This window comes from Schistocerca cancellata, chromosome 4, assembly GCF_023864275.1.
Source record: "Schistocerca cancellata isolate TAMUIC-IGC-003103 chromosome 4, iqSchCanc2.1, whole genome shotgun sequence".
Taxonomy (NCBI): domain Eukaryota; kingdom Metazoa; phylum Arthropoda; class Insecta; order Orthoptera; family Acrididae; genus Schistocerca; species Schistocerca cancellata.
In genome coordinates, this window is record NC_064629.1 from 632,705,626 (window position 1) to 632,723,263 (window position 17,638).

Genomic DNA, 17,638 nt, shown 5'->3' on the forward strand with positions numbered 1-17,638 from the left:
GATGTAAATTGTCATATGTGTAGAATTCTGAATTGAGGTAGACTTTGGCATTAGTTAACTTGCAGTTCTCGAAAACTGTGGAATAATTTGCTATATTACCTCTTCTATCAGTCTAAATCTAGGTGTCTCTATCTGCGAAGAGGTTTTAATAGCCCATGTTTGTCTGCTTGCATTCGGTAATACTGACAAGGGAACCTCCCCATCGCACCCCCCTCAGATTTTGTTATAAGTTGGCACAGTGGATAGGCCTTGAAAAACTGGACACAGATCAATCGAGAAAACAGGAAGAAGATGTGTGGAACTACGAAAAAAATAAGCAAAATATACGAACTGAGTAGCCCATGCGCAACATAAGCAACATTAAGGATATTGTGAGCTCAGGAGCGCCGTGGTCCCGTGGTTAGCGTGAGCAGCTCCGGAGTGAGAGGTTCTTGGTTCAAGCCTTCCATTCGAATGAAAAATTTATTTATTTTCTTTATTTTCGCAAAGTTATGATCTGTCCGTTCATTCATTGACGTCTCTGTTCACTGTAATAAGTTTAGTGTCTGTGTTTTGCGACCGCACCGCAAAACCGTGCGATTAGTAGACGAAAGAACGTGCCACTCCAATGGGAACCGAAAACATTTGCTCGCAAGGTCATAGGTCAACCGATTCCTCCACAGGACAACACGTCTGATATATTCTATACGACACTGGTGACGGCATGTGCGTCACCTGACAGGAATATGTTGTCGACCCATCTAACTTGTACACTTGGCGAATGGGTAAAAAGATTCTTCTACCTTGCCGATTTAGGTTTTCTTATGGATGTGATAATCACTCCCAAAAAAGTGATGAAAACATGTTTGTCACATGAACTGCAACAAATGGCTGCAACAGTTTCACAGTCGCACAGTTTTCCCTGTGCTCTGTCAAAACATATGTTTTTAACGCTTTCAAATTTTTCCGTATGTAGACCGTCAAATCCTGCATCTGTCCAAGCAAATATGAACATGTCCTGGAATTTTGGAGAGCGAAGTTGATTACGTTTGAGTGCCTTAACTTTGATAATAGTCTGAAAATAAAAAATTTTTTACTCGAGGCATGTTTGAACCAAAGACCTTCCGTTTCGCAACTGCTCACGCTAACCACGGGACCACGGTGCTCCAGAGGTCACTGTGCCTTTGATGCTGCCTATATCACGTGGACTACTCAGTTTGTATATTTTGCTTATTTTTTTCATAGTTCCACACAACTTCTTCCTGTTTTCTCGATTGATCTGTGTTCAGTTTTTCAAGGCCTATCCACTGTGCCAACTAGTAATTAAATCTGAGGGGGGTGCGATGGGGAGGTTCCCTTGTGAGTACTCGGAAACCTCCCACAAGTGAAATATCAGTGACAGAAATGCACCGGAATTCAGGACTTTTAAAAGCTTCAAACGCTCCTCGTCGGATACACTGATGTGAGGCATTTCCCATATTATCTTGCTGATTGTGATCATATTCTCCTCTTGTGCTCCTTGAATGTATGAGTTATTGTCCGTCGCACTCCGCACCAATATGAGCTCCTGTTTAGCGTTCATAATAATCTGTCTCATGTCCTCAAAGTACCCCATAAGCATTTTTAGAGGTATGGAGGCAGTAAATCGCTTGTACTCTGCAACTGTTATATCCTCTGGATCGTCTATGAAACATCCCGCTTTCTCTGAACTATTCAAATCTGCGGGTGATGCAGAGATGTATGTTTTAACGGTCGATGTCACGCCGACATTGCGTGTATGGTCGATCTCAGATCCACTGAGTTCATAGCGTATATTTTGGAACAGGAATCCTAAAGCGTGTGTCAGCTAGGATCCCACTGCATCGCTGCCATCGGTTTTCTTGCATGACCCCTCTGGATATATGAAACTCTTGCATGGAAGCGTGACTGCATTTTGGTGCTGGATGACAATCCAAATTTCATCGTTCTTGTTAAATGTGGTTGAAGTGTAAGATTCATGAGAGAAGTAATCCTGACGTATAATTCTCTCATCATACTCTACCGGACTGGTTACATTGAGTGAGGACGTCATTGTGCGGTTTCAAGCCAACTGATTAAAGAAACTCGTATTTCGCACATGTTATTACTTCCCTGTTCGGTAGCAAAGTGACATGCTGTGGAATGCGTGCACATGTTTTATACCGTATGCCCACCCCACCTGAGATGTAATTGTACAATGATCTCCTCACCATGAAAGTCAACAAGTTGGTTATTCTGGTCCACAACACGCAGCTCCAAATAATCCCATGTTTGAGCTGTCACTGTCATTGGCAGGGGTCTCAACAACCTTAACCCCATTGCAACTGCGGGGAAGAATCCGCAAATAGTATGAATCAGACTATCGTTGAGATAGGAGTTCGTTGCAATGTTAAACTCGACTCAGATTGTGCTGACAGGAAGTATGTCCACAGTATGATCTGACTTGTAAAATTTACTTAGATCCTTCTTCAAAACCTGCCCTTTTGTGAAACCCAGCAGGCGCCCTACTGAATCATTCTGGTTAAAGTCAATCGTTGCATTTACAGTCATTATTTCAGATTTAAGGTTATTGGTGTTTGCACATAGTTCAATACGTTTTTCAGGCTGTTTTAAGACTTAGTTTAAGTCACCGATATCATATGCACCCGGTTTTATTTCCACAATATCTTTTTCACCATTAACATCCAGATGCTGTTTGTTGTTCGTCTCAGTGATATTTGGGATGCTGTTGTACGTCTCCAGTCCAATCAATGCAATACTCCATTCACCAACGCTCAAATCAATTGGAGGGAATTAATTTGCATGCAGTACAGAGGATCGTTCTTTTAACATCAAAGTGTACGACGTTGCACCTGAACCTCAACTGATGTAGGAATGTTTAAAGATCCTCCTTATATAGCATGCTTCTTCATCTTTGTGAACTTCAAGAGAAACATGATGCATAGATGTCCACAGAGGTATGTATTAAAGTCCTGATAGCGCCTATAATTGTAGAATACACGTCTCCTGTGAGGGAAGTATTGTTGTAATTCTTCTGGCTGTTGCAGGTCATCAAGTGAGTCGAAATAGTCGACGGTATCCGCATGTTTCATAACAGATGATACCCAGTGGGTGCTGGACCTCCAGCAACATCTAAATTCACCAGTTTTCCACATAATCTTCGGTAATGTATCCCGCATAAACACGCCATGGAATCTTGGTACGTTGAATTTGTTTCTAACAAACTTAAGAAGATCAGTATTTGTGAGTGATTGATCTGGTAAGACTGCTAATGGGCTTTATTTTATTTATGAATAGCCCAAGTTCTTTCCTGTACGGTCTGAAGTATAGTCCTTTTCCGATGGCTGCGGTTTCCATCACGCGGTTATGTCTTCTTACCTCTTTTAACTATGCTTGGGAGTTTATCGCATTCTTGACTGTTCGAGCGACAGCTGCAGCACCATCAGCGAGGGAACCTACCGCCGAGAGCGCGGAGAGGGCCGGAATGAGAAATGGAAGAAAATCACCAGATGTCTTGGCTATTGGTAGAACTTGAGGTGCTTTAACCGATCTTCTCGCATCATTCTGCCCCAGGGCGTTGCATACATCGCTGTCAGGATAGAGTTCTTCAAACAGCTCTGCTTCCCGCCCTTCTTCTTCTTCTTCTTCTTATTGTTGTTTAGTGTACAACGTGCAGCATCTATAACTCGCTTGAAATTCATCACTATTAAACGCAACTTAATTTTTCCTCGCATGGTTTTATCAACTGCAAACGCCGCGATGCGTTGACCTATACCAATATCCTTTCTTCGCCGTATCGCCTTAGCCTTATCAGCTAAAATTCTATCTACAATGTGACGATCTGATAGATCTTTATTTGCAGCTTCTGCAATGTCGTGTTCCATACATGCTTCGTCGAGCAGATTAACCCCCTTACCACCTCGTGCCAAGCGTTTCTGATGCTTTGTCCCAGTTCCACAGTAGTTATGCACAGGGATGTGTAATTCCAATGGCAGTTTGTCTAGAATACCACCATCTCCTCTAATGCGTCTCCTAGCATGCATGTTATGCTACTGCGGTGGTTGTGATTTATGCGCTCCCATTATATAGCTAATCGTTTGCATCAATCCAACTATTTTGTGTAGCAGGAAAACCAAGCAATTTGACTGGTGCTTTATTTCCAAGATCTCTTATGACTCTCTTCACGAGAAAATCATCCGGTTTTGAGCTTTTCTGCAACTCCTCGGCGTAGAAGCAGCCTGCAATTTCTTCACCTTTACCATGCTTCAATATATAAGTTCTAGGATTCGTTCTTTGCACCTTTGGAACTGTAAATATCTCGGTTGACCGGTTCGTAGGTATGATTTCTCAAATGCCGTCTTGTGTTTTGAGATACGCACCAAGTCACCTACAATAAATTTCTGTCTGCGTGTATTCAGCATTTTAATGTGATAGTACACCGTATCCATGAGTCCATTATCACGAACATCGATTGGTCTCTTCTTTTATTGTGGTATGTTTGGTTCGATTATACTGAGGAATTATTTCTGGGAGGATATGTCCATTTTTATGAGCCGCGAAGGTTAAAACTCATCCACATTTGACCTTTTATTGTTCTGTTCAGACGCTCCACGATACTATCCTTCAGGTGAGTTAATGTTGAGTAGTGATGTATTCCATACCGCTGCATCACAGTCTTGAAATACCTATTGTAAAACTCTCCGCCAGCACTTCCCGATTGCCGTACGTCTGAGAGATCAAACAGTTCACTAAAGAAGGCCATTGAAATAGACACTCAGGATATATGAAGATAGAGAGATGGTCCCGAAATGGGTGGTTCACTTTGAGGCCATGATACACCGAGTTTTTGATGCATCCGTTCCAAAACGTTCGTAACAAGTACGAAAACATGGTACTATCTGCTGGAACGAGCAGCGCAACGACCAAGGGCAAGCGTGTGGCTCTACGCAGATTAAAATACAAACTAAAGAGAGCCCAGCAGCATTTTTGGTGACGAGTGCAAACGCCGTTGCGTAATTTAGAACTAAAAGTGAAAATGGTAATATTTTCTGAAGTCAACTGTTCCTCCAAACCAAGGCTGTAAGGAGTATTTCAGGAAGAGGTGGGAGTTATTATGTTAATGTTCCTGTATAACAAATGCGTCCTAAGACTGTTTATGTTCCAACACTGCCAGGCTATGGCGTAGGAATTAGCTGTAAACACACGAAAAGTTAGGCGGGAATCAATTTCCTGTCGCTCCCAAGCGGCTACTGAGAGAGGAGTCTGGGACTTCAATTGAATAAACAATAAAATTCACAACTGCCCCTTCCTCTACGTGGGAACTGGATTGGGCGTTGTCTGCAGAACCAGGGACTGAAACATTTATTTGCGACCCCTTACGGAATCCTCTTCCATGTCTTTAACTTAATGTGAGAAATCGTGCAATTAACTACCTCAAGGTGCTGTTGTAATTTCTCTTCTTAAACATGGCATGGATGTACAGTATATGCCAGTATAACAGTTGGTGTGTTGTCCTCATGTGCTGCATCAGAAAGAACTTGGAGCGCATGGTCAGCTATCACCTTGATTAGACCTTCGAAACGAGATGGTATTTTAATTATTATCAATTTGATTTCAAAATATGTCTTTCCACCACTGATAAGCCTCCAGCAAGAATAACACGCCGACCGTGGAAAATAATTAAGATACAGAAGAACTGGGGAGGCAAAATATGTTTGTTATTTTTCATTAAAAAGTCTGTTGTTTTTAATGTTACGCGTGTTTTAATCGCTCAGAACGGACAATGAGTGACACCATTTCAAATTTAATTTGTGGTCTCTGACACCCGTTTTCGATTAGAAACGTGTTGACTGTCACATGTGACCGACCTGAAAACTATTTCTATAGGGCTTAATATTTTAAAATGTGTTGTGGATGCGTATGGTGAGCGGGTCTCGCTTGTCTACTCCATTATTACCGAGCCTTTGTATGGCGCCAGTTCGGTAATGGATGCAAGGTGGACGAATGAAACATATCATTTTAATTACATTGCCATTGACAGATTCAGAACGACAAAAGGAAAAGCGCATATGCAACACAGTGCATCATATGCAAGCGAATTATATCAGGTAATGACAATCACACTGACTTCGAGGCCTTAGCGACGCAATTCCTGCCTTTCAGCTCATTGAACGGTTAACCCAGCTTTGAAGAATGCTATGTAAATAATGTTGGCACTGGTGCCTGGTTTTCAGGAACACAGGCAGGTGCACTAGCGCCTCTATGGACAAGTGATAACCTTAGCAGCAAGGATTTTCCCAGACCCTGATAACTGATAACTGCTTAGGTATCGTAAAACTAATTCTTGTTCTACCAGCGACAACCTTTAGCAGCAAGGACTTTACCAGACACTGATAACTGATTAGGTATCGTAAAAATAATTCTTGTTCTACCAGCGACAACCTCGCGCCTGTGACCCAGAATTTCCTTCCAAGAACTGACCCACACATTGTTGGATATTTTCTACAGCTTTTTTGAGCCTGTAAGTTAACATGATCTGCTATCTTGATGCTTATCGGGAACACCACTTACCTTCGCAGAATTCTTAGCTTTAGACATTACCGTAAATACCAATACGCCTGATAAATCGTACAAACTAAAGTGAGCATTCTGTATAATTAGAAGTAAATGCTACCTCAGATTTCTCTGTTAAACGCTGTATATCATAAAATAATATCTGTGCGTCTGTCTCTTGGTTACCTCTACCGACATTATCACGTTGTTACATTCCTTTAAAAAAAACTTCATTACAGCAGTCAAATTACATACCGTTGAAGAAAATACGGTTGAACATCAACATCACTGAACTCCTGATTTCCCTACTTAAATACAACTTTATCAACACCTTCATTTTCGTGTTTTTTATATTTTTTAAAACTTCTATGAAATGTGTAAAACCTTAGGTTGAAGAGCGGTTTTATACGGTGCTAGACCAGCCCTTTGCGGGGAACTAATATAACAACAAAGAAAGAGGTATTATTTTGACGACATGTACACATATCTGTCGTGTACTGATATCGTAAGTAATGCTCTTGCAGTCGCGTTTTGTTTTGCATGTGTTCATTATGCCATACGTATTATCGTCCATGGCGGCAGCAGAAGCAATAAAAAACATACAGCCTAATGGCGGCATTGCCATCATTTAAAAATGTGTTTGAGTAGGATACCAATTCCCATCGACAATTGCTAAAGTCTGCCAATTTTCTCATGCCTGGATATTAGTACATTGAATAAATGCACAACATTAGGCGAAGCCTGTTACAGAACCTCATTCGATAAATATTAAAATACTATAAGTTTAAGCTATCCTTTGCAGCAAGTAAATTAACTCTTCAGATATACAAACTTACAAACAGAAATGACGACCATGATAGCGTGCATCGGTGAATCGGAAGTAAAAAATTTAAAAAAATATTGGAGCAAAACGCGAGTCACAGTAATGACTGTAGCCTAAAATGGACAAAGTGTTTAATATGTAAAAATGTGGATAAAATTGTATACAAAATGTCTCGTTATATATCACGAAATAACACTGGTGTTCTTTAAAGAATCCGGAAAGGAATACAGAAAATGGAAACACAGTAAACACACAACACCCACACAAAGTTCTAATAAACGAGTTATTTGTAAATGACAGGGTGTACAATCTTCATACCAATTGAATAGAAACAAACAAGAGTAAGAGGTATATATATATTTTTTACATACGTGTATCCTCGAATCCACTCAAAATTGTCCATCAAGCTCCACACCAAATATCCAAAGATATTGCAGTTATCTTCATTAATAGCTGTAGACAGCTCTCGCAGGTAACTCTGAAAAATTAAAATACTGTCTGTAAGTATCAGGAAAATAAATGAAGTGTCATATAGTTCCAGATGTCAATCAAAACGCAAAAAATCAGTGAGGCAATTAGGTTAGCAATAGGAATCTTGAGATCGGACCAAAACTGAATGATGCAGTTTTGTCAGATACAGACATGGTTAGAGACCGTGGCTGTTATATAAAATAAATTGTTGATGGTGTGCAGCAACCAGCCACAAATTTTTTTCGGGTTACTTTATTCAAAAAGTGTCGATACCGGTTTCGAATTTTTTTACAATTAGTCATCAGACCGTTTTTTCATGCTTTCATCGAATTGGACTTCTATCCGGGGCATGACAGAGTATTTACGTACAGTAGAACGAAACATGAAAGGACAAATAAGAGATGCAACAGAAGGAAGATCAATGACCAACAGTGTTAACTCACAATTTCTTATCTATATATAGGACTAACAACCACATCGAGATCATTGAGCAGACTGTACGAGGTTAACAAAAAATTGCATCCGTAACAAAAATTGCTGCCATAAGAGAGAAAGTGATCGAAAGACGAGGGGCAATTGAAAATAAACCCAGACTTACTGATGAAAGGAAGAAATACAAAAAATGAGAAGAAGATGTATAATCAATAGCCGTATGTAAGAAGGGAAACACCGTGGTATATAACAGGACACCTAGTGTACTACATTCAGAGTTTAATTGCGAATTATGAAGGCATTTGTGACGCACACAGCCGTACTTGAACGATTAGTCAAACGAGGAAAAAAAGATTTCCGTAAGATTATCATCTTCATACTTGCAGTGACATAGACACAAACAGAAACGATAACTGTAGCCGAATCGATTAGCAATTCCTACGTCCCTACTGCTTCATAGAATAATTTGCTGACAACCATATAGAAGAACGAGGTTGTATCACCAGGAGATTTTTGCAACAGAAAGAAAAGCATTCTTGCAAATAATCTGACTCTGAATTAAGTAATTAAGAATTAAAAAATGAGGATACTTTTTCAACAGATGTAGCAGTAGAGGCAAGCTCTTGCCACTTTAAACATACACAATATGTTAGAGACTTGCGGTAGCGTTCTCGCTTTCTGCGTACGGGGTGCCGGGTTTGATTCCCGGCAGGGTCAGGGATTTTTCCTGCGTCGAGATGGCTGGGAGTTGTTGTGTCGTCCTCATCATCAACATTCATCCTCATTACAGACGGAGGAAGGCAATGGCAAACCACCTCCTCTAGGACCTTGCCTAGTACAGCGGTGCGGGTCTCCCGCATCGTCCCCTACGCTCCTCGGGGTATGGGACCTCATCATCATTATGTTAGAAATCTTCATGACGTACCAGAACAAGTGACAAATGTGCAACATTTACGAAAAATATTAGTACTATATTCCTATTTTTTTTTAAAGCGAATGTACGAACCTGCTTTTCATTACCATAGCTGTTCGCGTGTGCACTGAAGAGGCACGCGTGTATATGAGAAACGATATTCGTGCCAAATTTCTCCAGTGTCACTGTTCTTTTAACTGAGAATAATGAAGTTCCAGAAAATCTATTAGAATAAATACATAGGGTACTTAAAGATGAAATTAACCTAAAAACAAATAAAGATAATAATGAAAGAAAAAGACCAGAAGAACAGAAGTACCTAAATACCATAAGAGTGGAAAATGAAGTATGGGTAGGCGAGGATCTCTTTAATTACCCAACACGAGGAAACAATGAATACGTAAAACGACAATTGAAGAAGGTTATTTTCCTGAAAGGAAACTGACTGATGTAACCACTGATGTGATTAATTTATATCGAGAAGAGCATTATATGAAGGTATTAAATGGCCACTAGCCAATCAGAGAAGAAGAGGCTACAAATGTTTTAAATTTTATTATGTACAATGGTGTTACAAATGAAATGGGTCCAAAAAGTATGAAATGAAAATATACATGCTACACTAGGCAAAGTGAGAAAACTAACAAAAAGAATGCTTCAGTAGGTGCGATACTTTCCAATTCATCAATAATTAGTCTGTCTGGTAACAAGGAAACTGAGGGCGGTAAGACTTGCCGAGGTGACTGAAATACGGCACACGAGTTAGTGTTTACTTCGAGATAAGTGACAGTAGCATTCACTGATGTCTTGAAGGAGGGAAATAACATTCCATAAATCATTTCATATAAACCGTAAATAAACACAGTTATTCGTACCGGAAAAATTTAGACATATTTTTAGTGCTGAGCACTGGAAGTTAGTGTAGCTCTGAACGTCTACAGCATTTCTAGATTTAGATAATATGGTCATGTTGTCTTACTACATCGCTAACGTCTTTCCTCAGATGTCTTTACAGGCACGAATACTAAATGACTGGCGTTAAACAAAGTTCCTCTCCCTAAGACGGAAAGGTCCACCAACATTTGATATCGCACCCACGTACTCAAACACGCAAAGATTCCAGGTTGTAGATATGCTACTTACTCTATAATAATTTATTCTGTCGATATCATTCAATGTTCCTCTGTCGGAGAAGCCGTTTTCTGTCACGATCACAGGTGGATTCCCATATTCATCTTTTATCCATCGCAAGATTTTGCGAAATCCCCAGGGCACAACCTGGAACAATGTGAGAGAGGTAGAGATATAAAAAGAAGTACAGGTGCAATGCACACGAAACAGTGATGTTCTCTTACCTTTAAGTAAGCAGAGGCAGCGATAGGCCAGGCTGGGTCGATGTGCAAGCTGACCCCGGAGTCAGGTATGTTGACACCGCCAGGGCCCGGCGTGCAGAGGCGCGTCGTGTAGTGGTTAACGCCCAGGAAGTCTGCCGTGCCTGCACCAACGGCAAAAGAGTCAGCGAAGAGAACATGGCCAGGCTTAGCAGGCTCATGCTGATACCGTACTTTGCACGCATGTCTTATTTTCATTTACAGCTGTTAATTACAATAACAGGATCCGTTAATATTTTAAGCTGTCATTATCCAACACTTCCGTACCTTGTACTTCTACGAAATCTCATGGAAAAAACAATCCCCTAAAGGCAGAAAGACTCACCTGGCCTTACCGGAGGTTCAGATGGCCTGTGATACCGTTTTAAAACATAAATGTTGGATAAGGATATTAGGTGCGGAAATGTGAAACACGTGAGGTACAGCTGTGCAGAAATGTCATACAGGCTGTACTACTGTGTTAAAGCTGTAGTCTTAGTCTCCGAGCTATGACAAGCTTCTATAAATTTTCAGTAAGGATTTTCTATGGTGTTCATGCAATATTTACCTATTTGTAACAAACTCTCAACAGCTGGAGGAAAAGATCTTGTGTGGTGGTAAAATTATAGCTTCGTAGTTACGGTCTCATCGTCAATGTTCACTTTATTATAGCCATAGATAAAAATGAAGTAAATTATGTGCTACAAAAATGAAGGAAGAATACTAAGAATGAGGACTCTCATTTAAAAATAGTAAGTTTAGCAATATAAGAAAATAATAGAACTAGGTACTTAATCATCAAAAATCGGAACGTGCGGGATATTAACTATCATCATGTACCAAAAGCGCGTTTAACTCTGCTATTTTATGACTGAAAGTATTGCTACGTCTAGCATAGAAGTCTGGCAGCTAAATTATAGACAAAAAGCCTATCGGTCATCTAAACAGGAGAGAAAATGTCTAATTTCTAAGATCTACCTAATTAAAAGTTAAAAGCAAGGTGCCGCCGAGTGTATGGCAGGATGTGCCTGTGAAGCAATAAACTCCGGAGAGTACCTAACTTAGTAGGGAGAAATGAAAGACGAAAAGTGAGAAGCACCGACAGTCGAAAATGACACTTGCAACATGACGATGTCAGAAAATAGAATATAATAATTATTGTCAGGTTTAGACAACAATTGCTTATTACGACATGAATTACAGTTTTAATTCCTACACGGCGAGCCGATTGTTTTTCACAGTTATCGCTTTTTAAGTTTCTTTGCTTATCTCTCTCTCTCTCTCTCTCTCATACACTCTGATTTTGTGAGTTTGGGATGCTTCTGGATTTCATTCTTGGCTTCTAATTTCTCCCTTAGTAGTCTGCTACTTTCCTTTTTTGGTAAACTTCTTTTTCTTAATATTGTTTAGTTTCAGTGTACTGTGAATTACTACTATATTATGAGGCGAGATAACGATGGGTGTGTATGTAGTTCAGTATTTTGTCCTTGAATTTTTGTTCACTTATGATGTAGTCCAACAGATATATTCCTGCGAATTTTCCACGTATTATTTCCTTCATATCTTGTGATTGCGAAATGACATATTTTCCGCGAACTGGCTTCCTTCTTCTTTCACACATTCATCAGTTCCTCTGTCTCCATATGTGGTTGGTGTTTGTTTTGAGTCAGTCTTAGGAATTATAATTCAGTCAATTCGATGTTCACAGTAGATTATCCAGTTACGTATATTCATTTAACAACGGCGTCGACAAATGTTGTACAATCATGTGATTACTTCCAGAACTTTTGAGAATAGGGGTATGCTCATGAAAATATTTTAGAAGGCTGCATGTCCTGCAGACACACATCCACAGCTTTTAATTCAGCTTTTTCCCATTGCTTGTTGCCTCCTCATGTTGTCAACAATTGCCTTTATGTTCAGTTTTCCATTCCACGGGCACAAGGGCGCCTGTAGGTATGAATAACAAAACTACATACGAAATACTGTTATTCTCAAATAACGTTTATTATGAACAGTCCTCTGCAGGTGAACCGTGGTAGCGACATTCGCAAATTGAACAGCACAAAGAAAAATAACTCACAATGCAATTTATAATTAAAGTTACATTCGGCTTAGAAAGGAATGGCTTACGCAGATATGAAACTTTGTAATAACCTGTCAAATTAAATAAAACGTTTAACAGGCAAGACAGCTCTTTCTAAAACCAATTATACTTATTGTTATTAAAAATATTGCTATTTTACAGAAAATATCTATTGAGCATGTGTGTGTGTGTGTGTGTGTGTGTGTGTGTGTGTGTGTGTTTGTGTGTTAGAGAGAGAGAGAGAGAGAGAGAGAGAGAGAGAGAGAGGGAGAGAGAGAACATGGTTTGATAGTGTTATAGCTTTTCATTAATAGCTTATCTGTAAATGGACAGCTTGCAGTAACGAATAAATTTTAATCACATTTGTAGCTGTTGTAAAAATAATGACACGTTCCACATCATAACTGTTGTTGTGGACTTGAGCAGTGGATCAGGTAACTAACTGCAGTATCCATTGCGAACGTGCCGAATATACGTATCGAGCCGCCAATGTAACTGTAGCTACTGTACATGCTATAAGCTCAAGTGGAACAACACAGAATTCCATTGACTATGCTACGACGGAGTAGCATTACGTATACCGACAAGGACACAATTACATCGCTTTCCACTGTCTGCTCATCAGCTTCACTCCTGTTCACAATTCCGCCCATGAGCTCTCAAACCGTCAGCTACGCACTGTATACACTGTTGACCCGTCACACTACGGAGTTGTGAATAATCACAAAGATTCTAGCTCAAGATAGCGTTTTATCTGCGACTATTGCTTGAACACACTGTCAACGTTGACCTTTATCAAAGGAGACGAACTAATTCATTTATTTTCGGCTTCTGATTCTTAATGTTTTTTGTTTTTTACCTCGTTGATGATTTGTACCCGTGTTTGAAGTGAGGCACTGCATTGTAATACTTCGTTTCGTTTTTGTTTCACCGCAGAGAGAAATAAGGACAACTCATTTATACAAAACTTGTTGAGTCTGTAGTTACGACTACGACATCTTTTACTTACAACACACTACAAATGTAATCAGAGCAGGAACTCATTTTTATAGATAATCCCCAGAAAAAGTTAATATTACGGGAAACCCGTCCGAGTAGCCGCGCGCTCGCGCTAGCACGTCGCTTCCGGGATTCGAGGAGGGGCGCCGACACCAGATCGATTTTTCCCAGCGGATTAAAGACATGGGCCAGTATGCCGGCCAGGCTGAAACGGTTTTTAGACGGTTTCCCACGTCCGACTCGGTGAATGCCGGTCTGCTACCCGTGTCCCGTCTCACCGTCTCAGTTACACGGTTCGCCAACATTTCGGGAACCTTCTCACACTTTTACATGGAATAAAACCAGACGCCCCCGCCAATGAACCATGGACCTTTCCCTTGGTGGGGAGGCTTGCGTACCTCAGCGATACAGATAGTCGTACCGTGGGTGCAACCACAATGGAGGGGTATCTGCTGAGAGACCAGACGAAGGTGTGGTTCCTGAAGAGGAGCAGCAGCCTTTTCAGTACTCGCAAGGGCAACAGTCTGGACGATTGACTGATCTGGACTTGTAACATTAACCAAAACGGCCTTGCTGGACTGGTACTGCGAACGGCTGAAAGCAAGGGGAATCTACGGCCGTAGTTTTTCCCGAGGGCGTGCACCTTACCGTATACTTACATGATGATGGCGTCCTCTTGGGTAAAATATTCCGGAGGTAAAATAGTTCCCCGTTCGGATCTCAGGGCGGGGACTATTCAGGAGGACGCCGTTATCAGGAGAAACAAAACTGGTGGTCTGCGGATCGGAGCACGGAATGTCAGATCCATTAATAGGCCAGGTAGGTTAGAAAATTTAAAAAGAGAAATGGATAGATTAAAATTAGATATAGTGGGAATTAGTGAAGGAGGATCAAGACTTCTGGTCAGGTCAATACAGTGTTATAAACACAAAACAAAATAGGGGTAATGCAAGAGTACGTTTAATAATGAATAAAAAAATAGGGGCGCGTGTACACTTCGAACAGCATAGTGAACGCATTATTGTGGCCAAGACAGATGCGAAGCCCACGCCTACCACAATAGTACAAGTATATATGCCAACTAGCTCCGCAGATGGTTCAAAATGGTTCAAATGGCTCTGAGCACTATGGGACTTAACATCTGTGGGCATCAGTCCCCTAGAACTTAGAAGTACTTAAATCTAACTAACCTAAGGACATCACACACATCCATGCCCGAGGCAGGATTCGAACCTGCGATTGTAGCGGTCACGCGGTTCCAGACTGAAGCGCCTAGAGCCGCACGGCCACATCGGCCGGCACTTCACAGATGACAAAGAGATTGAAGAACTGTATGATGAGATAAAATAAATTATCCAGATATGGGGGACTTGAATTCGAGAGTAGGAAACGGAAGAGAAGAAAAAGTTGTGGGTGAATATGTAATGGGAGTAAAGAATGAAAGAGGAAGCCACCTCGTAGAATTTTGCATAGAGCATAACTTAATCATAGCGAACACTTGGCTCAAGAATCATTAAAGAAGATTGTGTACCTGAAAGAGGCCTGGAGACATTTGAAGATTTCAAATAGATTATATAATGGTAAGATAGATATTTAGGGACCAGTTTCTAAATTGTAAGACATTTACACTGGCAGATGTGGGCTCTGACCACACTCTATTGGTTATGAACCGTAGATTAAAACCGAAGAAACTGCAAAAAAGAGGGAATTTAAGGAGATAAAACCTGGATAAACTGAAAGAACCAGAGCTTGTAGAGAGCTTGAGGGAGAGCATTAGGGAACGATTGACAAGAACGGGGGAAAGAAATACATTAGAAGATGAATGGGTAGCTTTGAGAGATGAAATAGTGAAGGCAGCAGAGGTTCAAGTGGGTAAAAAGACTAAGCCTAGTAGAAATCCTCGGGTAACACAAGAGATATTGAATTTAATTGATAGAAGGAGAAAATATAAAAATGATGTAAATGAAGCAGGCAAAAAGAAATACAAACGTCTCGAAATGACTAAGCAGGGTTGGCTGGAGGATAAATATGAGGATGTAGAGGAATATATCACGAGGGGTAATATAGATACTGCCTACAGGAAAATTAAAGAGACCTTTGGAGAAAAGAGAACCACTTGTATGAATAGTAAGATCTCAGATGGTATATCAGTACTAAGCAAAGAAGGGAAAGCAGAAAGGTTGAAGGAGTGTACAGAGGGTCTATACAAGGGCGATGTACTTGAGGTCAATATTATGGAGATGGAAGAGGACGTAGATGAAGATGAAATGGAAGATAAGATACTGCGTGAAGAGTTTGACAGAGCACTGAAAGACCTAAATCGGAAAAAGGCCCCAGGAGTAGAAAACATTCCATTAGAACTACTGATAGCCTTGGGAGAACCAGCCATGACAAAACTCTACCATCTGGTGAGCAAGATATAGGAGACAGGTGGAATACCCTCAGACTTCAAGAAGGATATAATAATTCCAATCCCAAACAAAGCAGGTGCTGACAGGTGTGAAAATTACCGAACTATCAGTTTAATAAGTCACGGCTGCAAAACACTAACACGAATTCTTTACAGACGAAAGGAAACACTGGTAGAAGCCAACCACGGGGACTATTAGTTTGGATTCCGTAGAAATGTTCAAACACGTGAGGCAACACTGACCCAACAACTTATATTACAATACAGATTAAGGAAATGGAAGCCTGCGTTTCTGACACTTGTAGGTTTAGAGAAAGCTTTTGACAATATTGACTTTCTTTCAAATTCTGAATGTGGCAGGGGTAAAATACAGGGAACGAAAGGCTATTTACAGTTTGTACAGAAACCAGATGGCAGTTATAAGAGTCGAGGGGCATGAAAGGGAAGCAGTGGTTGTGAAGGGAGTGAGACAGGGTTCTAGCCTATCCCCGAATTTTTTCAATCTATATATTGAGCAAGCAGTAAAGGAAACAAAAGAAAAATTCGGAGTAGGAATTAAAATCCATGGAGAAGAAATAAAAACTTTGAGGTTCGGCGATGGCATTGTAATTCTGTCAGAGACAGCAAAAGACCTGGAAGAGCAGTTGAATAGAATGGAGAGTGTCTTGAAAGGAGGATGTAAGATGGGCATCAACAAAAGCAAAACGAGGGTAATGGAATGAAGTCGAATTAAATCAGGTGATGCTGAGGGAATTAGGTTAGGAAATACGACACTTGAAGTAGTAGATGAGCTTTGATATTTAGGGAGCAAAATAACTGAAGATGGTCGAAGTAGAGAGGATATAAAATGTAGACTGGCTATGGCAAGGAGAGCATTTCGGACAAGATAAGTTTGTTAACATCGAGTATAGATTTAAGTGTCAGGAAGTCTTTTCTGAAAGTATTTGTATGGAGTGTAGCCATGTACGAAAGTGAAACATGGACGATAAACAGTTTAGACAAAAAGAGAATAGAAGCTTTCGAAATGTGGTGCTACAGAAGAATGCTGAAGATTAGATGGGTAGATCACGTAACTAATGAGGAGGCACTGAATAGAACTGGGGAGAAGAGGAATTTGTTGCACAACTTGACTAGAAAAGGGGATCGGTTGGTAGGACATGTTCTGAGGCATCAAGGGATCACCAATTCAGTATTAGAGGGGAGCACGGAGAGTAAAAATCGTAGAGGGAGACCAAGAGATGAATACACTAAGCAGATTCAGAAGAATGAAGGTTGCAGTAGGTACTTGGAAATGAAGAAACTTGCACAGGATAGAGTAGCATGGAAAGCTGCATCGAACCAGTCTCTGGACTGAAGGCCACAACAGGAACAACACTAGGCGCAGGCGGGTGAGGTACACAGATTTCGTCCTGGGAGAAAGGGATAGCGAAAACAAGGGCATCTGGCTACGCTACACCATTAACATTGACAGAATCATATTAACATGCCGACCCTGTGAAGATACATGTTAAGGCGAAGAAGATAAATGTTAATATTACGGAAACGATACTTTGATATTTCAAGGATGCTACATGGTACATATCAA

The 17,638-nt window shown here is 40.5% G+C and overlaps 1 protein-coding gene across 1 annotated transcript in view; it reads right to left on the reverse strand.

Moving 5' to 3' along the window:
* Positions 1 to 17,638, reverse strand: part of LOC126183542 (myrosinase 1-like) — a 241,559-nt gene that overhangs the window by 60,147 nt on the left and 163,774 nt on the right. Inside the window, exons 8-10 of the mRNA XM_049925612.1 lie at positions 10,544 to 10,683; positions 10,332 to 10,466; positions 7,744 to 7,850 (exon numbers count right to left, since the gene is read on the reverse strand). Of these exons, the coding sequence (XP_049781569.1) occupies positions 7,744 to 7,850; positions 10,332 to 10,466; positions 10,544 to 10,683 (382 nt within the window). The remainder of the gene's footprint in view (positions 1 to 7,743; positions 7,851 to 10,331; positions 10,467 to 10,543; positions 10,684 to 17,638) is intronic.